A 27666-nucleotide genomic window follows, 5' to 3' on the forward strand; every position below is an offset into this window, starting at 1 on the left:
TGATTTTCTTAGTAACCTTGAACATTTTGGATCCTTCACATGGTGTTTTTCAGGCCTTTTTGACTACCTAGAATCCATCCTCATATTGCACCCATTTTTTATCAAAGAAGAATCTTTTTTTCCTCCTTCTGTTTGCTGGGCAAGTATCTAGTAATAGGATACTGTGATATGATGCCCAGTTTTCAACATGTGTAAATTTTGCATTGTTAAACACCTCTAACCACTCAGGAGAGCATAACCCTTTGTCTAGTCTTTCTTTTATTTCCTCTTCTTCATCCCAACTATTCTTCCATGTCCAAGGTATTCCCTCAAATCCTATGTCCACCAGATTGTTCCTGCTGATGAAATCTCTAAAATCTATGAATGTCCATTCTTCTCTGTCGCTTCTACCCCATTTTTCCTCTTTACACCTTATATCATTGAAATCCCCTATGATCATCACTTTCTCACTCCATAATCTTTTTCTCTCAGTTATTGTGATCCATTGTTGTTTCCTCACCTGTCTTTCACAACTGGCATAGATTGCTATTATCCTCCAGCCCACCCTTATTTCTTCATCTTCTATCAATGGTTCAATGGTGAATTCAGTATATTGGAGTTGCTTTATTTTAACTGCATTTGTCCAAAATAATGCCATTCCACCTGCTCTATTCACTGCATCCACTGCATAACAGTTCTCCATACCCAGTTTTTTTTTGTATTTTATGCATCATAGTTTCCTTATTTTTGGTTTCATTCATCATAATCATATCAGGGGAGAGGAGTTTGTTGAACTCCCTCAGTTGGGGAACCGTCAAGGGGCTCCCTGCTCCTTGACAATTCCACACCATTATCTTCATGGGTTACTGGGGGACTAGTTAAGGCTGATCCCCATCCCTTCCCCTTGTGAACTACTCTGGTCATTTGCATTCTCACATCTTATCTTTTTGCATGTCTGTTCCTGTTTTGTGAACTCTTTCATTTCTTCATCCCTCAAATGAAATTTCCTTTTTCCCAGATCTTGTGACTCATTCTGTCATTCTGTGATGTCCATTAAAGGTTGTCTCTTCCTGTATTGTATTTTGACCCCTCGTTTGTTCCTTCCTGTTCCTTTTGGTTTCTGTGTCTCAACAGTCTCTTGTGTATCTGAGTCTACCTGCATGTATTCAGAATCTTTTCTTTTGTTCCCTTCCAGCAGGTCAATGTTGGAGTCTCCTTTTGCTATCTCCCCTGTCAATGATTTCTCAGGTTGCAGTGTTCTTGGTTTGTTCACCAGTTGTTCCAAGTTATTATTATCAGTAGCAGCTAACATCCCTTCATCACCCTCCTACTCCCATCTCAGTTGTCCTCTCCCCATCTCCTGAGCTTTTCCTGCATCTTTTCCACTTTCTCTCTCCGGACACAAATTTGTTGTGATTGGTTCTTGATTCCTGTCCCTTTCCCCTCTTTGCTCCATATTATTTGCTGCCATACATTTCTCTATGAGTTCTTTCTGTGGTAGTGTGGGAGACTGGAATTTAGGGATGAGTTCTCCATTCCTGTAAAACCAATGCTGCCTATCTTTAACCTTACTGTGAGAGTAGGTATTTTTCTTCTGTGGTGACAATTTCCCTCCTCCTGCTCTCAGCCAAGGTCCATATTGGTTCTCATTTTGTTCTCTGCTTAGTATTATTTGTGTCTTGCAGCTCCTCTCACTATGTCAAATCATTCCACAATGATAGCAGAAATCTAGACATCTTTCATATTTAAACTGTAACCATTTATAACCTCCATCCAATTTCACAGTTGTTCCTCTGGGAAGAAGTTGGTTTAAGTCCATGGTAACCCATAGTTTCAAATGTTTTCCTTCTTTTCCTCCCCCTTGTGGTATGATTACCTCCTTCACTTCTGCAAATATACTCCCTATTTTCCTGCCAACTTCCTTGGCAATCCAGTGTATAGGAAAGTTCCACACCTGTACCCATAATGGAGCTAAATTAAGCTGATTCATCCTCTTGAATCCCTGCTTTCCATGGTCTAAGTACCAGAATCTGGTTATTTATAATCCATGGTCCTTCATTTTGAATTTTTTCCCTTTTTTCCACTTTTGGGATAAGGAACTGGAACAGATTTGGTCCAAGTTCAGTTGTTCTTAGCTCCTCAGGGTACCCAATGCTGCTGTTACAAACTTCTTTACACCTGTGAAATTTGCTATTTTTTCACTCTTAATTCTTCCAATCAAGCTGTTTTGGCATTCCATTATTCCATTGTCAGCATCGTTTACATCTAATTCAGCTCCCCGCATTTCTGACAATGACAAAGCAAATCTTTGAACTATCTCTGCTAGATCGTCCTCCATGACTTGCAGTCCGAATACTTAGGGGATTCTTTCGTTAATCACAACCAAATGTAATAGATCCAAGCACTCCTAAGATGAAACTAACTAGGACAGCAAAAACAAAGTAAAGCAGTGCAATTTTCAAAACATTCAAGAAATTACCCAAAAACTTTCAGAAGAGCCAAGAGGCTAAAGGATATTAGAACAGCATAAAAACAACATAAAAAAGAAAAATTGTGAAAAGGCACAGAGCTTGCAAGGTTAAAGGATTTATGAAAGTCTTAGCTCATGAAATCCACACAAGGTTCTGGGCCATAGCTGTAACTAGTATGTTTACCGCCTATTTAGTAGTCTTTGTTCCTTCCATATTTTCACGCCTGCATTTTTGTCTTGCTAGTAATCATGTTTTGATGGTCAGCTATGTTGTTTCTGGGTGTATATCATCTCTGCCACTTGGATTTTCTGGGGAAGCTCCAGCCAACACCTTTGCATTAATGTCTCTGGTAAGTACGAAGATCCCAGATGGAAGCTAGTGTATTAAATACAAAGATTCCAAGTTGGAATCTAATGTGTTTAATGTTCTTGGATCACGATTTGTGTTGGTGGTGGTGTTTGCTGAATTTTAGAGCGCAAATGCTTTTGTTTGAAAGTTTGAACTTTTGATTGTTTGAAAAGCTCCCACCTTGGGGAGAGAATCTCAAACTAGAGAGAGAAAACCACTACTTAGAGAGTGGTTTTTTTTTTTTTTCTAAATTCCTTATTTGACAAGTACAGAACTGTCATAGACAGGCAAATAAGGCAGTTCACAAAGAAATCCATGGATGAGGGGCACGGATGGTTGCAGATAGCAACTGTCCTTGGCAGTTTACGACCATGATTTGGCCAAAAAAATTTTGTAAGGTCCAGATTTCGTCTTATATTTCATTCTTAATAACATGTGTGTGACCTACAAAATTTGTTCTAAAATTACATGTTGTTGAAAGTAAGTTACATCGTGTGCAAATAGAGTTACACCGTGTGCAAAATGCACATAACAGTCAGGAACGGTTGCTTCTGCAACAGTTCCAGCCCTGGGTCCGAAATCCATCGGTTATTTTAAAGATGAAATTGAATACCATAGACAATAACTTGACATTATTCTGAGCCTCCAACTTCTTTAATCAAAACATATATCTATATCCATACTTACGCGTTGTTGAAAGTAAGTTACATCGTGTGCAAATAGAGTTACGTCGTGTGCAAAATGCACATAACCGTCAGGAATGGTTGCTTCTGCAACAGTTCCAGCCTCGGGTCCGAAATCCATTGGTTATTTTAAAGATGAAATTGAATACCATAGACAATAACTTGACGTTATTCTGAGCCTCCAACTTCTTTAATCAAAACATACATCTATATCCATACTTATAAAATACCATGAGCTTAGTGAAATCAGAATTTTGTCTTACTATAAAAGGGAGGAGACGAGGAGGGGGAGAGGAGGAGAGGAGGGCGGAGAAGAAAAGGGAGATAGAATAGAGAGGAGGACAGAGAGGGGTGGTCGAGGTGGTGGGTGACAATGGTAAAAAATACGTTAAAAAAATTTTAAAATTAAAAAATATCCAAAATACATCCTCCAAAAGGACTAAAATACCTCTAAAAATATTTCAAAAAAAATACGTCAAGAAACACTTATCCACTGTTTTTGGAGTTGTTTTAGAAATACACATTTACTGTAGCATTTGGGATGTGAAAAACAGTTTTTCAAAAACAGCTCAAAAAACAAGGATCTAAACACAAGTTTTTTATTACACAGTTACAGTAAAATTTTTTGAAAAATACTTAATCTATACGGAACTGGAGCCGCACTTTTTAATTTCATGATCACAATTTTAGAAATAAAAAGAGAAATAATGTAAAGCACAAAGAGAAAAGACTTTCAAAATTTTCATCAAAACATCGAATATTCATTTAAAAAAATCTTATAGAAATGTTTTCCTACATAGAATAGAATACATTTTTACGAATTACATCAAACCTCGTAAAAAAAAAGGATCTTAAATTCTCAAATAAAGTCTCCGTCTCTGACCAGTCCAGTCCGCTAATTCAGCGCCAGCCTACCAAAACCCAAAAAAAAAAAAAAAAAAAAAAAAAATCCACCGCGTCATATGATTCTCTGACGTCACCGTTTACAAAAGCCCTTCTTGTTCTCATTTTGCCTTAAACCCTATTTTTTATCTATGACTCGTCATTTTCCCGCCAAAATTCCATCTGCATAATCGAACTTCATCGGAATTTTGTAAAAAACCAATCCGATTGAATGATAAGTATTTGATTACTGAGAAGACGAAGAAGAAGACGGCGACGGCGACGAAGAGTTTGGCGTGAAATTTCGAATATGACCGCCAAGGTCACTTCCGGAGATGTTCAAGAGATTGTTTCCAAACTCTCATCCGATAAAGCTAAAGCCAGAGAAGTAATTGATATTAATTTTTTATTATGATTTCGCAATTTGTTCTAAAAATGAACTAATTGTTTTTTTGAATTTGTGTGATAAAGGATGGGATAAAGCTGTTGAATACTTGGCTTGAAGGCGAAAGATCGATCCTATTTTGTAAATACATCTCGGAAAAATCTGCATTGCTTAAACCTGATGAACTTCCTCACTGTAAGAAATTCTTTTTTCATCAGTAGTCATATTTATTGATTTTTTGAAATTTAATGAATAATCGAATGGTTAATTTGATTGATGTTTTGAGCAGCGGAGACATGGCCGTTTATTATATCGTTGCTTACACAATGTGTGACGCTGGAGATACAATCAAGCAAAAAGCGTTTGCCGAAATTAGGTTTTGCGAAGACTCTTAGGATTGTAGTTCAACGTGCTGAGGATCCTAAATTTTCCGGTTTGTATTGATATAGCTGCATTTTTCCCGGTTTGTTGTGAAATTGATTGAATTATTGGTATTAGTTGAAAATCTGTTAAGATTCTAATATGTGGAACTCTGGTAAGAACTTCAGATTAGGTTTATTTAGTAATGTAATAGATATATATATATATATATTCCCCTTCGTAGTGAGATTGATTGAATCATTGAATTTAATTTTGTTAATTTGCATGAGCTTGAGGAAATATCCAAGAATTCTGTTTTGGTAGAAATTTGGAATAAACCTTCACATTGTTTCTGGTTAGTATAATCGTAGAAACCTATATACCCTCCGTAATGAATTTGTTTGAGTTATTAAGATTAGTTTGATTAAGATGTGGTAGAGAAATATATTAAGATTCTAATGTGGTAGAACTATGGGAAGAACTTCGCATTATTTCCGGTTAGTGAAATGGTGGATAGAAATGTTTCCCTTGATTGTGAATTTGATTAAATTATTGATATAAATTTAGTTAGTTTGTTTGCATCAGCTCAAGGAAATATGTGAAGATTCTAACACGTAGGACTTTAGGAAAAATTCATTTTAGTTCTAGTGAGTGTTATGATGGATATAAATATTCCCTTGGTCATGCATTTAGTTGAATTAATGTGATTAATCTAGATAATTTGCATCAGGTTGTGAAAACATGAGAAGATACTGATATGGTAAAACTCTGGAAAAAGCTTTACGGTTTTCATTTTTCATTTCCCAAATATCTTAGAAATGTGAAAACAATAACTCTGAGTTCTGTTGCCATTATATTCCTATTGATTATGTAAACGATCTAACAGCTGTCTATAGTAGAATGATATAGTTGTTGTTGGATTATTTGCAGGCAAGAATTTGCTTCTTGTTCCTGTTGTGAAATTGCTTTTTAATCACATCTGGGATGTCTTAAGAGATGTCCCCAGCTTTCAATCTGAGTATGGGGTCATTCTCCGGCACCTGTTGCAAGTACAACATTATCGTTTACATATCAGAAAGCGCGTATACTCTGGTGAGTATGCTTTTCCTACTGTTGTATAGATCTTATATCTGTTATGGTTTACTGTTATTTTTTCTGAAGTTCCTTTTTTTGATTTTGGTCAAAGGTCTTGTGCTTTTGTATATGGAAAAAGTGGAAACAAGCTTGGATGTGAAAACTAGTGGCTACTCGAATCCTAAAGAGGAGGTCTTTCGTTGCATTTTAACTCTTCACTCTCTTCTTGAAAATCCTCCTGGAGATTTTCCTGCTGATCTTCGAGAGGACATCGTCAAGAGCTTCATTGGAATTTTCTGTCATATCAGGTAATATTTCCTGAGTCTTCTCGGCACAATTCACTTTTTCCTTTTGGTGTGGTGATATGGCTTTAAGCTGGAATTCCATTTGCTAAACTTTTTCTGGTGGATGCAAGGGAGGAGGGGAAAATTTCACGCAAGCTAATTGAATGCCTCAACACATATTTGTTAAAGGATGGTCCAAATTTGGATTCCCAAAACCTTGAAATCCATGATGCTGTTCAGCAATTTGTGTTCCGCTGCTGGTTAACTACACATGATCGAAGCTTAAAGGTATTTTATGCCTTGCATAGTAACCTTTCGCTAATTCCGCATATCAGAATTGGCCTAAAAGTTTTCTCCTGGCCTTTTTTTGCAGGATGCGCTTGTTCTTTATGCAAGGTTGCAACTGAATTTGACCAGGGGTACTGGTGATGGGAATGCTTTGTTAGAACAACTCAAGGAGGTGCTAAGCAAGGAACTGGATCAAATGACTACTTCCAGCAGTAATTTACCCTGGTTAGTTTATGTTTCTTCAATGTATGGGTTGAAAATTTCTTTGGAGTTTTATTGCAAAATTTGTCTATTCCACTGTTTGTAGGAATGACATAACAAGAGATGAAAAATGTGGTATCTTAACACGCTCACAGCAAAGGTTCTTGGAGCTCGCAGCTGTTGTTTTTTGGCGGGTATGTGCTCTGCAATTTTCATGATTCTATAGCAGCATTTATGCTGTGCTTTGTTCCCTTCTTCCTTCATATGCTTATTTCTTTCTTTAGGGTTCTATAGTATTTTTCACTGTCTTTAGAACCAGCTTCTTCAACTTTGAGGCTTTTCTTTATGAGATTTTTTGCTTTTTTCCTGTAAATTATCAACGTGTAATTCCTAAGGCACTTTTTGCAACTAAAGTATACATGCTGTTTGCCCTGGTTACTCAACTTCTTGTCTTTTAACCAGATGGAGTTTGCCAAAGTTTAATGACTGTTGCACTTAAGGTGAATGTTACTCAATATTCTGACTTCCTTTCTTCAGGCATGCGCTAACACATCGAAACCAGCATCAGCTGAAAAACGAGCAAGGAGAGAGCACATGGTGGTACAAGTGAAAGATGGGCTGATGAATGGAAAGTGGTCATGGTGGGTTTCATAGAGTATTTGTAATGGAGGGAGATTTTAAAATTGGGGATCATTTGTTTCTTTAGAGATTGATTTTGGAAGCATTTGTTTTCTGGAAACATCTTTCTTATCATGTAATACATTTCTTTTACTTTCCTTTCTTCCTTTTTCATACTATCTTCAGTTTCCCCATTCTTCAAAGCGCATTCTGGAGTTTGTCAAAATAGAACATGATGGGATGCTTTCTATTTTATTTTCTTTAGTTGGTGGTCTGAAATCATTTTTTTTATTTAGAAGCAAATATTTTTCTTAAAATTCATTTTTTGGGTCAAGATGACTTGGTGTCACTGCCTGGTTCTTTCTGAAAGAAATTATCCTCATTAATAAAAGCAAGTCTAGGGTGCAGTGCTCTTTGTTGTCAGTTGATTACTGTTTTGGATCAGTGTGAGCCACTGTCTTCTTACAAATAGTGTTTTGGTTTTATTGTTTTTTGTGAGATGTGATTAACTTAATTATGCTTCAGTAATACTCGCATAGTCTTACTTTATTTTGTGGGTAATATTGACCGTTTGTTTGGCAGGCATGCTGCTTTCTGTTTTCTTATTCGTAATTACTCTAATCGCATCAGAAAGGATCTTATCATCTATTGGTTCGAAAGCATATGTGCAAGCTTTGACAGGTAGATATTAGTCGGCATGTGATACTATATGGTTTCTATTTTGCTTAAGTAAAGTTGTGCCTTTTTGAAGGTGAACAATTTCATATATCAGAAGGTATCGTTTATTGCTTGGGATGGAAGTTGGGTGTGGGGATGCGTTTCTTAAGTCCATGTCATTTTTGTGTTGTTACTCAAATATATGTGCTCTGTTAATTGCTCTGATTTGTAAATGTGATACTCATTTGTCAAATATTTCTATTGCTTCATTGAAATGCTTTGATGGCTGACCTTCTAAACATACAGTTAATCACGTTGCATCGTCAATTTCTCATATTCTTTGATGTGGAGACATGTTCTCCTATCATTACATAGTACACCTAGTTTGCATAAATGGTTTTCTCAAATTCAGTGATAACATGGGATGCTACGTTTTCCAACAGAATCATAAATGATGCAAATGTGGAGCATACTTATGATGGCCTGCTGTGGACTTTGCGGTAAGCTACTTGCATCTAACATGAAGTGGAGTCATATTGGTGAAGATATCGTGCTGCCTTTACATATCTTTTTTTCAACACTTTACAATAGTGTATGTGATTTTAAGTAGTTAACTTTTTTGAAAGTTTAAACTCAATACTCCTTGGTACAATGTGTCATTTGATTCTTACATTTCCCAATGATTTTTTCCATGAACTTATGTGCATCTGTAGGAGTCTGCAGAGACTTTCTTCTTTGGTGCTTTTTCCTAGTTCAAGAGGGGACCTTTCACCAAAGTCATCTTTTTTCATGAACGAGGTAATTGGTGAATACTTGGTTTGATTTACAGCCAATAGAAATCATAGTTCTGATCATTGAGGAAATGTTTGATGCTCTTAAGTTTCAGACCTCGTTTTGTATTTGTTCATCAAATTAGCTGCACAATATCAGCTGCTTTAGTGCTCCATGTAGAAAATTTAAGCTACACCAAAAGGATTTTAGAAACCTTCTATGTTCTTTCTTGCAAGTTCATTGGTTCGAAGACTGTGTGTTCTCACTGGATTCTGCTGTGTATTGGCATATATCTTCCAATGAGATGTGAACAGTAAACATGTTGGCTAATATCAGCAAATGATCGTTTAGTGTAGGTTTCAGGGGCCATTTAATTTATGTGATAATGGTGGCCATGTTCTTTGTCCTGGTGGTTAAATCTTTGGGTTGTAGTTTTTGAGTCTGTGGTGGCAGTGTTGGTGTTATTGACTACAATTTTGGCTTTGCTGGTAGCAGTGTCCACATGCCCAATGTTTCTGTTTGACTTAAGTGTAATTTCAAGAATTTTTTTGAGTGGTCTCTATATTATGCTACCCTGATGGGGTTTACCGTCATCAAAATTGCAATTCAAATTCGAGCTTATATAGAAGAACAACTACAGATATTTGTGTAGATAATGTTGGCATTGGTTTGGATGGAGGAAGAACTGCAAAATATTTTTAGAAGGCTTGTATTTTAAGAAACTGGGAACTTCTAATTTAGTCTCCTAAGCCTCTGATAATTGCTTCATTTGTATAGTGTAAATGCAGATTGTGCAACTATATCATATCTTCTTAGTATCTGTTGTTTGATTTTATTGACTTGGCTGTTGGGGAAACTTCTGCAGTTTGACAAATTTTGGCATACAATATGGAGCTGTACTGTTCGTGGTTTGCCAATATTCAGTAATATCATTTCAGTTGTAAGTTTTGGTCTACAGATGTCATCTTCTAAGTATACCTATTAGTGTCTATTCTACGATAGGTGATCTGTTGGCACATTACACTTATTTGGTAAAGATTGTTAAATGGATAACAATAGACAATGGCTACACATCACTGATACCTGATTTAGATAAGTTGACACATTACACTTATTTGGTAAAGATTGTTAAATGGATAACAATATACAATGGCTACACATGTCACTCATACTCCGCTTGTACTCTTGAAATTTCGTTTATCATATTGTATTTTGCAAATTATGACATCAATGAACTGTTAAGAGTTTTGGGGGAAAATTCTGTACTTAATTTTGGGTTGGTGAATGGTAAGGTGGGGAAGAAGAAGGGATTTAGGGAGATCTGGAGGAAGAAGAACAAAACAACTGAACAAACGACTCAAATTTTTATTAATCAATCTTAATGAAGAACAACCTAGTAGCTCAATTCTTTATTAATTGGTCTTAATGAAGAATAACCTAGTAACAAGAGTACTTATAAGTGACAAACTTTCCTAGAAGATGGAAACCTATCATGAATTGAGATCCTATTTGCCATTCTAATACACAAGCAAAATACTTGTAAAATTTTTCTGGAACTTCCTATTACAATTGCAACTCCAATTAGTTTCCTAATGTAATCAAATAACAAAATAAGAGTCAATGACACAGTGTTTCAGAACTTCTTATGAGTAAACAAAAGACCAAAATACTCCTTTAAGATTTAAAATTCTATAATTTACTAAACTCAGACACTTAAGTATCTACTACTATAACACTTAAATAAAGAATCTTAATTGATGCAGTCCAACTTCCAAATAGGCTGTAATCTTTGCCAGATGTCTAATTGAAGCTGAAGAAAGACAATCTTTTAGCTTAAAATCTTTTTGAGCTCTTTGTTGACTGCATCATCAACGTAATAGAGCTCTGAAATATCTAAAGAATATTACCTTTTTCTGGCTTTTCTGTGTTTAGGCTATGTAATGATTGATGAGTGAGAAAAGAGAAAGGCAGAGGGTTATGGGTTGGGATGGGAATGAAGTTTCAAAAAGAATGGCATTTGGAAGACATTCATTAAATGGAAGTTGTCATCTCTTTATTTAACAATTGTATTTTTATCAGCAAATAGCAGCTTCAATCTTGGTCTGGTTGCAATTTCAATTTAATAAAAAATTGTTAAGTTTAAGGGAGAATCTGCTTTCGATGTTTTTACGGATGAAACAAAAAAGATATTGCATGAACTTGATTCTACTTGTAACTGCTACTAGGTTTTAATTTCCATTACCTTAATAATGGGTTGCAGTACATGTGTTCAGGGCAACTCATAAATTAGTCACAATTGATATTCATTTACAGATAACTACTCGAGTAATTTAAATTAATAGGATGTTTGAGCTTCAAAAGGGATTTAGATAATAAATTATTGTTCATGAGATATACAATGTTTACGTATATAATATTTGATGGTCAGGATATTGATTGTTTTTTGAGAATCTTAATTATCTTCAGAATAAGGTAAAGCAGCACTCGCTACCATTATTATGTAGCAATGTGCCATATCTGAAGTCCTCCCCTCCCCCCCCCCCCCCCCCTCTTCCTCTTATCTTGAGAATTCTTCATGCACACACAGACTAGATCTCAACTTTTGAGGAAAGTTGCTGCTCACTTGCTTATCTGTTGTCAGAACTTCTTGATGCTCAGATACTAGAAATATTTGGGTGCTGTTTATGCTTCCTATTTATACACATTTACATTTTGCTTTATGTTCAGGCGGAAGCCGCTTTAGTGCTTCTTCGCAACATGATATTGAGCGTAAGTAGAATATTGTTGTTTACTTAAGATCCTTTTCTATTAGGCATATCTGTTTTATCAATGCAAAACATGTCTTTAGAGGCATATCTGCTAGTGGCATCTATGCAATTCCCATATAATTTTTCTGATGACATCATGTTTCCAGGATAAGCTCATTACATTTACTGTTCCTCGAGATATATGGGATCTCCGGTTATTCACTCATTTACCATCAGTGTAAGATTTGCTTGACTGTACACACTAACTAATACACAGTTTTTGTACTTCTGCACATTCGGCCTCTTTGAGTGTGGGTTCTTTGTGCAGTCTTCATAAAACATAAAATGTTTGCTTGCTGGTGCTCTTCGTATGGTATTGGATCATTTAAACAGTGTCCATGAAAGAGAAGTGGCTCCTAGTCTTCCTGCTCCTTATGGTTTCAATTTTGGTATTTATTTAGGAAACTTTGTGACAAAATAATAGTTGTTCTATCTAATATTTGCATTTTAGGAAATTGTTTCCAACCTTCTCCTGCTGGTGCTGAAAGTTACCCAGCCCTTCAACTTTTGGCATAATTTTTCCTTTAGTTATGGTGGTGACATGCTCATAGGGCATACAGTCTCCAGTTAAAGATGTCATCCCTGAAATAGAGTTTGTGATAGAAATTGGTGTTCTCTGAGCATTGGTTTCTGAAATACATTTGGTTTAGTGTCATAAGAGTGCCCAAGGGTTCTTTTATATGAATACCAATTCCAGAATTATGCCATAGTCATTTTGGCATTTGGAACTTTTATTGACTTTCATAGTTTCCTATTGCAAACAATTCGTAACGAAGTCCTTTGACTTAGCATGCTTTTCTAGCAACATTCCCTATCTTGGAAAATAACAGTATGTGCTCATTTTGAAATAGTAATTGTGGTGACTAGATTTACCTTTCTATGCAAGCACCTTTAATATCTTTACTGTCATATTGAATTTGCAGTTGCCTAAACCAGTAATATAGTGATTGTAATTTTGTTTCTCATGAGCATGAAACCCTTAACATTTATAAGAAACTGTTGATGTTTATCCTGGATGCTGATTACCATTTTTTTAGCAACAGTATGATGAAACAAGAAAAAGAAGTCTAGCAGCTTTTAATTGATTGGTTAAGCACAACATGGAAAAGTCTCTTCCTCTTTCTTCAATTAAAATAACTTCAGTAAGAAAAGCCAATTAGTCCAATATTGTGCAGCGTGGTGATTTTGGTGTTTTCTGCTGTTCCACTTTTAGCATCTTTCCATCTCTTTATCGGGACACACATGAAAAGGTCTTGATGCCTCGGGCTTTTTATAAGTTAAAAGTCTTGTATATCTTCCTTCCTCTTTTTTGAAGATAAATTTATCCTCATAAATTCATTACTTGGCTTTTCATATCCCACTGCGAATCTCTTCCTCCTTTTGTTTCAATGTAAATAATTGCTAGTCCAATATTGTGCAGCATAGTGTACATGATTCTGGTGTTCTTTCTGTTAAAATACGATTTATTCTTATCAATTAATTACTTGCCTTTTCATGTCCGACTGCATGGATCTAAGATCTATTAGGTTCACCTTTGGTGACTTTATTTTATTTTATTTTTGGTATCATGTAAAATGTAACAAATCTCTGACTTTGGGTCGTGACTTCTTTCAGATCTGTTTTGTGCTTTGTGTCTTGCTACTTCTCTAGTAGAGCCTCTCAAGTAAGTGCTCAACTGGCTTTTTTCTCTTAGGCTTGTCTATGATAATATTTCTGGTATGTTTATCCTGGAAAAACTATACTTGTGGTGATAATTTTCTTTCTGTTTTGTTACAAGTAATACTGGTTTTCAGCTTTCATAAAGACAGCTTTTCCACTAAGAAGTATTGGAGACATTTGGTGTTTTTCAGCTAACATATAAACTGCTATCTTAAGATTGTTTGGGGTGTTAAGCTTGGTGCCTCGGTCACTAATTTTGTGTTTCTATTGCCATACAACTATTGTCTTTGGTCAATCTAATTATCTAGTTGGTTCATTTTATAATGTTACTTGGCGGGTATGTTGTTGAGTCTTGCCAAGTGGAAAATTAGTTTTGTTGAGTGGAAGCAGCATACCATGGTACGCATCCAAAGATTTCATACATGAAGTTTTGTGCTAAAGGATTGCATAAACAGTACTTTTACATTGTGCCATAATTTTAATAAGTATTTTGTCCAGAATCAGTGTTTTTTGCTTAAACAGTTTATATTTTAGAAATTATTCTCCTGTTTAAGCTAGGCTTAAGCTCATAGGACGAAAAGTTCTGGCTTCATCCTGTTTTAGTTGTTGCCAAGATCATAACATGAAGAGTTTGAATTATCCTGGAGAAGAGTTTAAAAGACAAGCATAAGAGAGGAGTGCATGTGCTTCATGTTGTTCAAATTATGGATTTGATCATAATCTAATGCAGAATAATTTGGGGCTGGATTAATAGGATATTTAGATGGCCAATGCATTTAATCTTCTCATTCTTTTTAGTACTTTCTCTCAATATGCTGCATCGTTGAGATTGTTCTTCCACATTTTGCACTTGAACATAGGTGTTATTTTCATATGCAAGTCTGATACTTGTTATCTTGACAGGGTGATCTGCATGAGGCTTTGCATGTCAGACAGAATCTCTTAAAAGCTGTTTTAGCTCTTCTGAACTGGAAGGTGTGTTTATATGTGCTGATCTTTTAGATACTTGGCATTTTATAGGACAACGCATGTCCCTGTTGTATGTCCACTAGATTCTCCTGCATGTATTTTGTCAGCTTTACTTCTTCAGCTGTGTCCTCTGAGAACTGCTAAAATGTGAAAAGCTGTGATTTTGTTGAATTAACATAAAGCTGAAAAACTTTTGTACCCTGTGTGTATTTTTTGTTAGGGTGGCAATATTGGGACTTGAATTTGTTTTAATGTACATTAATAACTTTTTATTATATAGTCTCCGAGTCAATAGCATTTTTTTTTTTGGTAGTGAAGAAAAAGAATTTGATGAGACTCAATGATTTAAAAATGATTGCTTAATATTCTATTTGTATGTGGATGTTATATTGTTCATACTTCTAGACGAGCAAAGTCGACTGTAAACTTGTATTAGCAAATTAATCTGTCATCAAGCTGTTTCTTAGGATAGAAATTAAAAATAACAATATGTATTGAAATTTATATAGATACTTTTTAATATTATTTCACGATTATGTTATGAGATATTAGAAGGTTACTGTTGTTTTAGGAACTTTAAATGGTAAATGAAGCAGCGATAATAGAATTAGAGTGCCAATGTTATCACTGTTCTGTCATAGCAGCGTGAAAATGATTTAAACATTCATTTAGTTGGTAGGGAATTTAACTCCCAAAATGTTGCTCTAAAACTTGTTGATTGTTGCCTTTTTTGTTGTTTGCAGGAGTCCTCTATGTTAAATGACCAATTGGTGGTGATGTTGCCACCAGCTGTTTATGCTCTTTGTGCTGGTTGTGCGCCTTTGTCACACTCTGTTCCTGAAGCTGGAATGAACTGGGTTATGGTATGTTTATCTTTTTATTCTTGTGTTTGTTATATATTTTTTTAATGTTTTATCTTTTATGAATTTGGATAAGTGGTGAATTGCCACTGTTATTTAGGCAGAAGAACAGGAGCAAGAAAATGCGCATGAGTTTTTTGAACTCTCTGTGGAAGTCCTTGCAAGCATTAGTCATGAATCCACTCCTCAGGTGCTACAGTTGGTATCTTTTGCTTCATTTCATGAAAGGTGCCTGTGTTATGTTGTCTGATTATCAGTTGATGTCATGGAATCAGGATTGTCTGCCTGAATGCTACCAAAATGTGCATCTTCCAATGAAGTTAAGAGATTTGCTATGTCATGAAGTGGAAATTTGTACTCTTGAAGCTCTAAAGGAGATAGAGATTAAGAAGATGCTTCTTTCTGATATCTTCTTGACATGCGCTCTCTTATCTAATTTGATTTACTGCTCATGTTCAATGAGGTTTGTTAATCTAGTATATGAAAATGCTCTCTCTCTCTCTCTCTCTATATATATATATATATATATCTCGGCTTTGTGTTTTTGCTTATATTCCATACAAATTGGATGAAGTGTGGTGACATTCTTAATTGCAACTTTTGAAACTAGACTTGTGTATTCACATTGGTGGTGTTCTTATTTGATTATTTCACACGATTTTGTTTTCTGATTTTGGAAAATCAGTTTTTTTGATGTCATCATTTACTTTTGTCCTAGATTTTAGATATTTTAATAGGCAAAACAAGCTAAAATATATAATCTATTCAGGAGTAGCTTCTGATTATAATTTATTAACTTTTTGCATATCTCTAAATTTGTCCTTTTCTTTTAGTTTTTGAAGTGTCTACTTCTGCTTCCAAATTTTTGCGTGGCTTAGGTTTATTTTGTTATTAACGAGTGAATTTGACTTTTTCATGAAAATTGACTAGTCTATGTTTTCTATGTTGGATAATTAACCAGAATTTACTTCTGATTCTGGTTAAAATGCAGGTTTTGTTATTCTGAAGTATAAGGCTTTCTTGATTCATTTTGAATTTGCGTGTTTTAGGGTTGCATTATTTATACCTTTTCTAGAATTGTGCATGTATGCAGATTGTAGAATTGTACTCTCGAGGAAAAATCTGATTTGTCCTTTTCTTTCATTTGTTGAATTGTCTTTCTCAGCTTCCAAATTTTTTCATGGAATTAGGTGTAATTTGTTATTCACAAGTTAGTTTGACTTTTTGCATGAGAATTTAGTACTCTTATGTTTCGTATGTCTCAATCTTTTGTGCACTTTCAGGAATAGAGATGAGAAGTCCTATTTCTTAACCAAGCTGGGAGAGTACATGATAGGGTTGTTGGATCAGTCTGCTTCAATCTTAGAAAGAACTCATAACGATATCAGATGTGGTTGTGCAGGCTCCAGTCCTGTTTTTAATAGCATGGATTCTATTGTTGCTTCATTTAACAGTTTTGTTTCCTCTCCTTTTTTTAGCAAATGGAGAGATAAGAATGATATCGACGTTGTAATCTATACTGGGATTGTAGAATCTATTGAGAGACTTCTGAAGGGTTTAGCTAAACTATATGATGCATGTTCTGATAATGGAAAAGATGTTTATTCAGGAGTAGATCTCCCTGATGATTTTGATAGTAAGATGTTACAGAATGATCCAGCCGATAATAGTAAAAGCATCATTGTGGATATGGAGTTGGATGTCAACAGTGATTCTAAAGACATGGATATTTTAAATTTGGGTGGGAAAGTTACCCATGGGTTCGGTTTTTCATCTGAAAATCTGAAGATGGATGTTTTGTCTTTCATTTCCAGTTTTTTCTCAGTTTTGCCTTCTCTAACGTGGGATACCTTGTTTGACCTTATTGAAAAGGACGGCAACCAAAGGGTATGTTATGTTTAACTTACAGTGTTTGTTTTAAGAGATTGTTATTGACATTGCAATACTGGTACCATCATTTTGGTACATAAATATGATATTGAACAGAATTTTCCATCAGGTGCTGGAAAATCTTGTTTCCTGTTTATGCCAGCATCCTCACTGGTCTTCCCATAGAAGAGTTTCTGAATTGGTACTGTAATGGATTGAGTCTTATTTTCATTTTGGCAATTCTAGCTGCAGTTTTCTTTTTCTTTGAACTTTGAAGACTGTGCTTAATAATTTTCATCTTAATCAATTCTTTTCTCCACAGATTATGTCTCTGAATAATGTTGTAGATATGCAAGCAAACCTCAAACTCCAGTGCATTCGTACCCTTGATGCCATCTGCAGTTTGGTGCGCAACATCTTGTTGGCAAGAACTGCAAAGGATAAAAATGTCTCTTCATTATGGGATAGAATATCTGAAGAGGTATTTAGTGTTGACAAATGCTTGATTGAAACAGTTTGGGGTGTCTTACTGAGGATATAAGCCTGTCATTTGTATGCTTTTACTCTTGAGTTTATAGTTCTTGATATGAATTTCTGTGCACGTGTATTGGACATTCATATGTACATAACTGTGAAAATGCGTCATAACAGGTATATCATTTACCAAAGCTCCAGTATGTTTTGAGTGCTTGTTTTGTACTTTTGAGACATGGTCAAAAGATAAAACATGAAAGAAACGGAAAAGTATAAATCCCATCTTCTTTCCACAAGTTCTCTCACATAATTAGGTTCTCTTAAATTTGTATTGAACAGTCAGAGGAGATGATGAGGAGAATAGTCTTGTCAAATTGAGTAGTGTGAATAAAATTTGGTGTCATATGTGACCTTGAGAAAGGCATGTACTGATAAAATTGCAATGCTGAAAATAATAAGCAATCTCCTGGATCTATTCATTATCTTGGCTGCACTCACTGTTTTCACAAGTTCATCAATAGAAGTTGGCAGTGGAGGATAATTTTTGGGGCTAGTCTTTAGCAAGTCCAATGTTTGCATTTCAGGCATGTATCTACATTATTATTTGGTCTCTAGTTGTATTTGTGTTTTCCTAGTTTATCACTGCATCTGAAGCATTGAATTTTACTGCTGCAAGTTTCTGGTTGTTTCTATCATTTTTGTTGTGAATACGAGGCAAAACAGGGAGCTGTTTTGTTATTTTTAAGATTCTTTTAAGAAGTCTGTGATTCTTTATCATTTGTAGAATGAGATGTTCCTGAATATCTGAATTTTCTTTTGAACTGACAGGAATTGATTTCTCTTGGAGATTTGATTAACAAAGTTGATGAGAAGAATCTAGTTGATTGGTGCGGGCGTACTAAGCTTATTGGTTGCATATGTGATTTTGTGTTGCTTAAACCTGAAATTGGTCAGGTGATTACTTCTTTTTCTTGTTTTGTTGAGAAAATTGAGTGTGGAATGACATTTTATGTATTATTCTCCTATAGCATTTGCTTGAGTTTCTTCTTGATCTTGATAAAGTGATTGTGTTGCATTTGTTTTAGTCCATGATTGAGAAGTTGCTTGGTATGCTTCGAGATTCTGATTACCGAGTTCGGTTCTGCCTGGCACAACGAATTGGCGTATTATTCCAAACTTGGGACGGTCACAATGAACTCTTCCAAGATATATGGTAGGTTTTTCGAAGTTGCTTTGTAGCTTATTCTGTAAAAGCTTGTTTGGCTTGTTGACAGCTTTACAATGGTTCATGAGGCATCCTTTCTGCTTTTAACTTCATTTTAGTTTTTCTGTCATTCGCTGGCCTTCCTGGACTTTTTATAGCTAAAGTTGGAGACATGGTGGAACAGTATAACAGGATCAGTTACAAAGATCATATGGCTGTTGTCTGTATGTGTCTGTAGGCATTGTTAAGATATGATATTCTCTAAACAGTGCAGTTGGGAAGTTCTAGCCTTGTTTCTAGCTTGTTATGTATTTACCCTAGGAATACTTTCCTCTTTCTTATGTAGCTCTTACGTGTTAGCTTTTAAACAGATATGTTGGTTGGCTACCATGTTTGTGATCTGTAGGCTGCTCTTTTGGTTTTGGGGCTCTAATTTTTAGCTTATAAATTGATGGATTTGGTTGTTTGTTATGGTTTATAACATTTTTCTTTTTTCATGTTAATTTGGTTTCCTGTCCTGTCCTGCCTTCGCCCGCCCCAACAAATAGGATGACGTGTTTACATCACTCTTAAAATTTTTGTTACAGTTCCAATTTTGGTCCAAGATTGGTGATTTTCTCAAAAGATAGAGTTGTTACAGCAAAGGAAGTTTTGGCTGCTGGTCCTCAAGCTGGATCCCTGTTGGAAACCACGATAACAACCCTCTTGCATCTTGCAGTGGAGAGTGAGAAAATAGAGTTAGAGGTACTTTTCTTTTAGTATTTGTGTGTGGGGCTATGTGGTTCCGTGTATCCGGTTTCTGTATCAGAGTAACCAAATATTGTTTTTGTATATCAGAGAAATTAAATGTTGTTTCTGAATACGCTGATGTGAAATAGAATACAAGGAACACCCTCGAACCAACTTCAGTCTTGCCTCTATTTGAAGTCATGCAATTAACTGATAAAATAATTTGTAGATGTATTTTTCCTTCTTGTCCTCCATTGTCACATTGCTTGATGTTGAAACTTCATATGCAGGCTGTTTTTATGATGTCTGTTGTTGCTGCAATTGATCCTTCTCAAAGGTAAAAGGATGTTTGTGTGTTTTTCTTCTCTATTGCCTGTTCCTTTATTTAGAATATTTCTAATTCTGTTTTCAGGGAATTGGTCACTGCTGTGTTTGATAATTTATCGAGAGAATTAAATTATACTAGCAGGGCAAAGGTGATAAAAAAAGGTTTTACTTGATTCCATTTCATATTCATTGTGAGTAGATAGCTTGTACCTTTTACTGATAGCTTGATTTTATGGAATTTACAGTATATGGAGGAGCTGATTGGGCCACTTCTTTTTTGCTGGGTTGCTTGTGGCGTAAGTTTAGTGGCACTTGTGGAGGTAATGCATCATTTCATGTTTTGGTGTAGTGTTATGATTTGCTCATAATTGTTCAATGTATAAAAATAATTTAATCTAATACTGGTAAAATGTTGATCTTGTAGATAAGGGACATGTTTGTCTCGAGTGTGGAACCTTGTAATTTCATCCTGTACTGTTGCCAATGGCTTCTTCCAGCTCTGCTCCTGAATGAGGACTTCTCCAATTTGAATTGGGTTGCTAAGGTAGGAAAATTTCTATTGCATATCTTTTATATCAAAGTTGAATCTGATTATTGTTAGCAAACTCATCTCTTAGTTTGCTGTTGAGCAAAATTACATTTTTCCTGCCTTGGTATATGTCTGCCTTGATTTTGACAGAATAAACTTTCAATTTGTACTAAAAGTCTTTGAGCTGCTATGAGTATTTTCAGTACTAGGGGAATACCATTTTGAGTTTGTAATCCTCAAGTTAACTTATATTTTAAGTGACAGATACAAGCACTTATTTCTTTTCAGATTGCCTGTCAGCCCCTAGCAACTTTGGTCAAGATTCACTTTGTGCATGTGTTTTCAGTTTGTATGGCACTGCATTGTAGTAAAAAGACTGGATGGCAAAAGGGATCAGCTGTGCTGGAAAGTTTGATTTTGAGGATTGCTGAGATATCTGAGAATGAGAGAGACAAGCTCATCAAAAGGCACATGGTATTATTCCTTTTGTTGGCATTCTTTTTGTAGTGTTGTCTGTAGTTCTTCAATTCCTCGTGATTGATTTTCTAGCAATTGGGAATCCCATAAAAATTATTACTTGGATCAAATCAATCTCTTTTGAATCTCCATAGGTGCGATTCCCTCTGCAATAGACAGAAACTGATCTCTCCTGATCTGAATCTTTTTCAACCAGTTTTTGCTATTCTTATCAAAATCACATGGGATTTGGTTCCTTTGCTTTTACTTGAGTATTAATCTGATCTGTGTTGGCCTAATATACCAACGAAATGTCATTTATGCCAGTAGTTAATTTAATTAACACCTACAAGAAAATTGTGCACCTTCAATAGAGCTATAACTATTTCCAAGTGATATTGAGTTGCTTTTGTTCTTTTATCAAAAATAGCACTTTTGGTTTGTGATGGAAAGAGGTTTCCTACACCGGAGTATTTGTTGGATATTTTCATTGGGAATATGAAGCTTTTTTTTTTTTTTCAAAAACTAATTATGACCGATTGTTGGTATTCAGCGTTATCTCTTATTATAGATAGGGCCTTGTTTTTGTTTTTTCGACTATAGGGATTGCTTCTACCAAGGGGAGATAACTTTATGTTCTGATAGGTCTTTTTTTTAATGTTTCCAATAGTTTGACTGAGTTAACATTAATTTTTTGTCGCTTATGGCATTTTGCAATTTTACATCTTTGTTTGAACTGAGATAATTTGACATTTTTTTAACAATGGAAGTGTATTTGCCCTTTTGCATTGTATGAAACTACCTCATATGTATCTCAATGCCTTTAGTTGGTCTTTTTGTTGTTTGAAAAGCTACCTCATGAAGCTTTGATTTATATGCAAATATGTAGTGCCTAACAGCTTCTAGATAGGAGTCTCCTTCTCAGCCTTTGTGCAAGGCCATGAAGTTCATCTCCATAAAATTTTTATTATGTTTTCTTTGATTTCTACTTCTGTTTTTCGGTTTTGATTGACTTATGCCCTAATCAGTTGCTGTAACAAAGTATATAGCATGTAAGATCTGTTATATGCCCTACTCAAATTGATGACAGTACGTCAACCAAGTGAAGAACTTTTATCTTCATTTCTTTTCGCACTCTTCCCCTACACATTTTGGCATCTCTTTTTCCGTCCTAATTTTTTCACTTCTGTTCTTTCTTTATTTCTTTCTTTCTTCCTTTGGAAGATAATGAAAGGGTTCTTGACACTGATTCCTTCATCAAGTGATGCTGTAGATTAGACATAACTGAAAACTCTGGATAAATCATATTATATGATTCTGATTGGTGGGGTGTGCCCTTTGCCTTTTGCCTAGGTCTGAGATCCCAAGAGACCTTGTTCCCCTATGGCTTGCGCTATATTTCTTTCTTTTTACCTTTTCCATCATTACTCCTTTTTGATTCGTCTGTCATGTGCAAGTGTTATTTAATAATCTCTACTGAGTGCTTCTGCAATAGCAGTTTCTTGGCATCTTAATGAATTTGGTGGCGTTAACATGAAAACACATTCTGACTTTTCAATGCCATCATTGTGCATGCAGGTTTCTATTGTCAACCATCTTTTTTCTCTTGCTGCTGCTTCCGCAGACCCTGCACCACCTCTCTTTTCCAGAGATACGATTGTGCATGCCATTCAAACTGTTGTTGATGGATTCTTGGAGATGTTTGGCACCTCACCTTGACTCAGTTCTTTAGTTATTTCTTCATTTCTTCTTTCTCTTTTTACAAGTCTGAAGTATGTATTACTGGTATTTGCTTCAGGGAGGATCGTTCTAGAAGTGGTGGCCTGGTTGACAAAATTAATATTTTCCGACCTGATAGAGTATTTTCTGTAAGACTTCTGACTTTTGGTCTATTAGGTCAAAGAATAACTTATAGTACATGATTAATCATATGTAACTACTTTTGAACTTACTAATTTGCAGTTTATAGTTGAGATGCATTACAAAGTTACTGCAGCAGCTCATCAAAGGCACAAATGTCATAGATTAGGTGGCATTGAGGTGCTAGTTAATGTACTTGGGCACAGAGCTGGTGTTTCAAGTAGTTTCATGTATGTTCTTATAACAATCCTGTAGTTCAATTTGCATGTCCCAGTATGTCCTACATGATTAATATATCTAAAACAATCTGTAAATCACATGCTGTATCTCTGTTTCACATGACTATTTTGTATTGTTTTAGGTCATTTTTGCTATGTTAAAGAACTTTGAAAGGTCTAGATTTTTTATGTTTTGGGTGAATTTGGAAATGTTGATTCTTTTTAAAATGTTTTTGATGCCTTTTCTCTCTTGTTTTTTTAAAATTTTTTTGGTTATCAATCCTGATTTTTGTGTAATGAGAAGAAAAAAGTTTGTAATCTCTTATGCACTGTCTATGTCTAGCACTTATTTTGTAGAGCCTTCTCTCTGTGTGTGTGTATGTCTCTCTCTCTCTCTCTCAATCTGTCTTTTGCTCTCTCACATAATAAATTTGGTCACTTAGTAGAGTTTGTAATGATAGGAATTCCACAGATCAGTGCTTGGGCTGATCCAGAGACCTAACATGTTGGAAAGAAAATTGTTGATATCCTGTCTAACCTTTTTTTTTTGTAGAATGTCATAATCGTATTGTGATAATGTGGATCATTATCATTGTTTATATTCTCTATAAGGTCAACACATACTTATTGTAGTATGTAATCAAATTGGAGAATAAGTATTACAAAATGTTATATCTGGTGCATGTTATGTAGAGCATGCAGTATATCTTTTCCTAAGTGCCACACATGTGTGCAATTGAAGATGCATGCAGTGTCATATGATATTGATACTGCTTATTGAACTTTAGATAAATCAACTAACTAAACTGTTTATAATTAGAATTTTCAAAAATAGCTCATAAAGCATATGGTTTTATACTACCAGTCTCTTGGTCTCCTGGCTTCTCTCTTTTTCCTCCTTTGAATTCTAAAGATACAAATCAAGCCTTTAGTTTACAGATTATTTTTCTTAAGTGATTTTAGATCCTTCATTTTGCAAAATTTGAGTTGTAACATTAGATATATGTGATAAATTTATCAAAATTTCTTATTATTGTTCACGTCTAAAGTATAAATTGTTCATTTCTAAAATCAACTGGAGTGGAAGGTCATTGAATCGATGTGTCTAGAACTTCTAGGAAATTAATTTTTTTGGAGACTTATTCTTTCTGCTCTGGTTAATTGTTATGCTTCATGCTAAGTATGCTACTTCTGTTATTATTGGATAGCAAAAATGGTTCTGTTATCCCTCAAGTTTGCTGTTTAATTTGATGTGGATTTGGTCGCCTGTATTTATTCTTTTGTAAATAGAGAATGGAAATATTAGCAATCAAATTGCAAAAGCAAAAAAATCTTGCATAGCATGATTGGATGATCATGTTGAATGTATTCATGTTGTTGGAATGCCAATAGTTACGGTAAAAGCCCTTGCAGTGTTGCTTATGAATGCTAGAATTTGGACCTTACCTTGGATTCCTGATTCCTCTATTTTTCAATTCTGTTAAGGACTGGAAGCCACCCTGAAGTTTGAGTGAATTGTCCCCAGTATTGGAGTATATTTTTCCTTATTGTTACTTTGGAAAGCCTTTATTATCAATGTTCCACTTTACTTACTCAAGAATTGTAAGAAGCAGGGCTTCCGTTACTGTGGCTATCCAATTTCGTTATTACAATTATTGTTGCCACTATTATAATCTGTTTGTATATTTGCACTTTTCCCATCATTTTCCAAAATTGAGTACTCATTTATGCAAACCAGATTTTTGTTGAGTATTAATTTGACATTTGATTTTGTTAGTTACCTTCTCAACCTTGTCGGCCAATGTATTGGTCGGGATGCTTTGCTTAACCAATGTTGTCGTATTATTTCAACGCTGCTTAAGATTTACAAAGATTGTCCATCAGATGAGACTACACGCGTGCTTGGTGAACAACTTCAGGTAATGTTTCTAACTATTTCATTTGCAGCGATTTTTTTTTTTTGGGAGGGGGGGGGGATCTGGTTTTAGGTTGCTATTCTCATACTGTTGCCTTTGCTCATGCAGTTTTTGGTATCTAAATTGGTTTTGTGTTATTCGCCATCTGACAATGATGGTGAAAATCCTGTTGCTTGTTCATCTGAAGTTCTGCTGCTGCTCCGTGAGCTTATTTTGCATTCTGATGCATCGCTTTATGAGTACATCAAGGTATCTTTCTCTGCCTTGTTTTCTGGAATAAAGGACTCTGTTTTTATCATGTAAGTTATGCAGTGTGGAGGTGAATATTTTAAAGGCTAGCCCTTTTTTTTGGTGGTAATCTAGCATCATAAACTGTTTTAATGTTCTTAAGTAATTTCATTTCAGGAGCTTGAGCCCTTGCCTGACTTGGATATGTTTTCTGACATACGAAAGTTCCATGAGGAATTATGTCTAGACTACTCAGCAAAGAATCACTTAGTAAATGTAAAGGCCTCTGGCAACTTTTGTGAATTTGATTGATTGTTATCATAATCTTAATTACCATCTTATCTTTTTTTTCCCCAATTGGTGATTTCAGCTGGCAAAAAGGTCTCTCTACCTTCCACCAAGAGTACTTGTTTGGAGGTGCTTTCATGTCATTCCCTATATTTGTTGTATTTCTTTGTTCCATTACTTACAGAAGGTTTGGCTTGAAATGTATTAGGGTGTTAGTAGCAATAAGATGGGAAAATGATGTTAATACAGTATTTGTGTTCCCTGTTTTGAAATGCCTTTTTATGGTTTTAACCAGGTGTGTTAACTCATTCACATAGTGGATGGGTGGATTCTTTTATTTTTGATTCTGTTAGTTAAATGAGTTTCAGGAGCAGGAGTGATGTGGATGTTGCTTTCCAAGATACTTTATTTCCTTATTCATCCCTTTTTCTGTTCCTTTCCTTTTCTTTTTGTGTCACCTCCTTGTCTCTTTAACTAAGTATTTGTATATATGTTTCTTAAATGACTTATATTGGTAGGGATAGGCAACTCTAGTATACTCTTAAATCAATGTAGGAAGATCATTATTGATGTTTTTACATCTCAGACCTCGAAGCGATTGATTCTTTAGCACTTTGCTTGTTACTCCACTCATTCCAAATTGAGCATTTTAGTTTGACATGCTTGGTTAGTTAGAGTGAAAGGGCTGAAAGTAAAATTTAGGTAGTTGTGACAAACGTGTGGGAACATGTTGTCACTCATAGATACAATTCATATGAAATATTTGAAGAGCAGAATATAAGGTTCTCATTCAAAGGAAGCAGATTCAACTTGGAAAGAGAGGGAGTTATAAAGCAGTGCAATGCTTCATTTTGCTGCATTATTTGATGCTAAATGAAGTGGTTCACAACATCATAACTGAATGAGTTCACTGTGGTCATGACTAAACTGTATAATATCTTTATAGGGAAACATTTATTATGGATTTCTTGGTTTTGTTAATCTGAATGATCGGAATTTGGAGGTTTTTTTTTTCACATGAGATAGAGAGAGAAAGAGAGATGGCCTAAAACATGATTGAATATAGCATGTTGACTGGCAGATTACTTGCTCACAGATCTTTAAGAACATGTTTTCTTGCTCAGGTGAGACTTAACTTTTGTGAATTATGTGGTCTTTTATGTTTAATTGAATCTAACAATAAGACTAGAACTTTTTTGTGGATAGTAGGAGCACGCTTGTTCCAAGTTTATCCTCCAAACTCAAATTTGTTGGAGCATAACTTTGTAATGAGTACTAAGAATCAACCTCATAAATGATGCCTTTTGTTCTAAACTAAATAGATTTTAGGGTACTGGAAAAGGAAGCAGGAAATCAGTAATGAGATTTGAGGAGTGCATGAAATTATCTGTATTGCTGAAGTTAAAGAGTTGCCTGGAGCTACAGGACATTTCAGTTAATGGAAGAAGTGTACATGGTTTCATGCAGCTTGCTAGTCTTGCTTTTGATAATCATAATTAATGTTTCTTGCAGCCTTCAAGCGTTGCACAAAAGATTCTTTGAAGAGGAAGCTCGTCAGGGGTGGAAGAGAGCAACACTTGGTTTTTTGAATGAATATTGGCACTCTGACCAAGATATTGTTTCTGCAATTTGGCATCTTGTTCGAATGTGTAGCTTGGATGATACTGACAATTTTGCCACATTGGTTTCTGATTTTGTGTCTAGGGTACTGCTATTTTTGTTTTCTCCTTTTCAAAATACTTCATTTGAGCATGTTCATATCCTTTTATGTCTGTTTCTGTTGGGATGCAGGTTGGTATCGATGATCCCCATCGCGTTGTTCTCCATCTCCCTGGGGAGATTAGCCATGCACCTCGCTTTGAAGAAGATAAAGCTGAAAAGGGAACAGATCGGCTTGTTCAACTGGATACAGTTGTATCTGACGAACTTTTGAATTCACTTATAAGGCTTTTGAAGAAGTATTTGATGGATGACTCTGTTAAGATAATTGATATGACATCTCAAGCTTTGCGGGTTTGTGTATAGAAAGCATTGATTTTACTTGTGTTGAAATGTGGACTTGATTTCCTTCTTTGGGCAGTTATTTTTGTATTGCATAATGTATAGGGTTGTAGAATTGGTCATTATTTGTGATCAAGTGAAAACTTATATTATTCCTTTGAGTTTGTCAAAGAGTTGACATCAGAGATGATCGTGTTTCTTGGGAGTTAAAGTTGTAATTCTGAAATTGTAAGTTTTGGAATATGATCTCTCAAGTAAGTCGAAATTCTTG

The 27666-nt window shown here is 35.2% G+C and overlaps 2 protein-coding genes across 8 annotated transcripts in view; one reads left to right on the forward strand and one right to left on the reverse strand.

Annotated features, from left to right (window-relative positions):
• Positions 1–67: 67 nt before the first annotated feature.
• LOC140005469 (uncharacterized) lies at positions 68–682 on the reverse strand. The gene has a single exon (XM_072046467.1). It carries the CDS (start codon positions 680–682, stop codon positions 68–70), a length of 615 nt encoding a protein of 204 aa, XP_071902568.1.
• A 3704-nt stretch (positions 683–4386) lies between these two features.
• LOC113739908 (serine/threonine-protein kinase ATM) overlaps positions 4387–27666 on the forward strand; it is a 47886-nt gene continuing 24606 nt past the window's right edge. For 3 of the 7 annotated variants that reach the window (XM_027267321.2, XM_027267323.2, XM_027267324.2), the window contains exons 1-40: positions 4394–4751; positions 4835–4943; positions 5038–5181; positions 6039–6200; positions 6295–6490; positions 6598–6754; positions 6840–6979; positions 7062–7149; positions 7493–7596; positions 8156–8254; positions 8674–8730; positions 8944–9028; positions 9867–9941; positions 11729–11770; positions 11916–11986; positions 13423–13471; positions 14371–14442; positions 15180–15299; positions 15397–15486; positions 15572–15759; positions 16580–17183; positions 17296–17367; positions 17488–17646; positions 18468–18593; positions 18725–18852; positions 19431–19587; positions 19863–19909; positions 19985–20048; positions 20145–20219; positions 20324–20443; positions 20717–20902; positions 22463–22584; positions 22683–22752; positions 22847–22974; positions 24740–24881; positions 24987–25127; positions 25284–25382; positions 25477–25523; positions 26907–27099; positions 27186–27407. In XM_027267321.2, coding sequence (XP_027123122.2) covers positions 4674–4751; positions 4835–4943; positions 5038–5181; positions 6039–6200; positions 6295–6490; positions 6598–6754; positions 6840–6979; positions 7062–7149; positions 7493–7596; positions 8156–8254; positions 8674–8730; positions 8944–9028; positions 9867–9941; positions 11729–11770; positions 11916–11986; positions 13423–13471; positions 14371–14442; positions 15180–15299; positions 15397–15486; positions 15572–15759; positions 16580–17183; positions 17296–17367; positions 17488–17646; positions 18468–18593; positions 18725–18852; positions 19431–19587; positions 19863–19909; positions 19985–20048; positions 20145–20219; positions 20324–20443; positions 20717–20902; positions 22463–22584; positions 22683–22752; positions 22847–22974; positions 24740–24881; positions 24987–25127; positions 25284–25382; positions 25477–25523; positions 26907–27099; positions 27186–27407 — 5028 coding nt within the window. In that variant the 5' untranslated portion in view covers positions 4394–4673. Of the gene's footprint in view, positions 4752–4834; positions 4944–5037; positions 5182–6038; positions 6201–6294; positions 6491–6597; positions 6755–6839; positions 6980–7061; positions 7150–7492; positions 7597–8155; positions 8255–8673; positions 8731–8943; positions 9029–9866; positions 9942–11728; positions 11771–11915; positions 11987–13422; positions 13472–14370; positions 14443–15179; positions 15300–15396; positions 15487–15571; positions 15760–16579; positions 17184–17295; positions 17368–17487; positions 17647–18467; positions 18594–18724; positions 18853–19430; positions 19588–19862; positions 19910–19984; positions 20049–20144; positions 20220–20323; positions 20444–20716; positions 20903–22462; positions 22585–22682; positions 22753–22846; positions 22975–24739; positions 24882–24986; positions 25128–25283; positions 25383–25476; positions 25524–26906; positions 27100–27185; positions 27408–27666 lie in introns of all 7 variants that reach the window. The other 4 variants (XR_011813637.1, XR_011813636.1, XM_072047673.1 and 1 more) reach the window with 3 other exon arrangements.

The sequence above is a fragment of the Coffea arabica genome, chromosome 4e (assembly GCF_036785885.1).
Source record: "Coffea arabica cultivar ET-39 chromosome 4e, Coffea Arabica ET-39 HiFi, whole genome shotgun sequence".
Taxonomy (NCBI): Eukaryota; Viridiplantae; Streptophyta; class Magnoliopsida; order Gentianales; family Rubiaceae; genus Coffea; species Coffea arabica.

Bases quoted from the DNA above. Each gene is read 5' to 3' on its own strand.
- LOC140005469 (XM_072046467.1), bottom strand. From the start codon at position 682: ATGGAGAACTGTTATGCAGTGGATGCAGTGAATAGAGCAGGTGGAATG.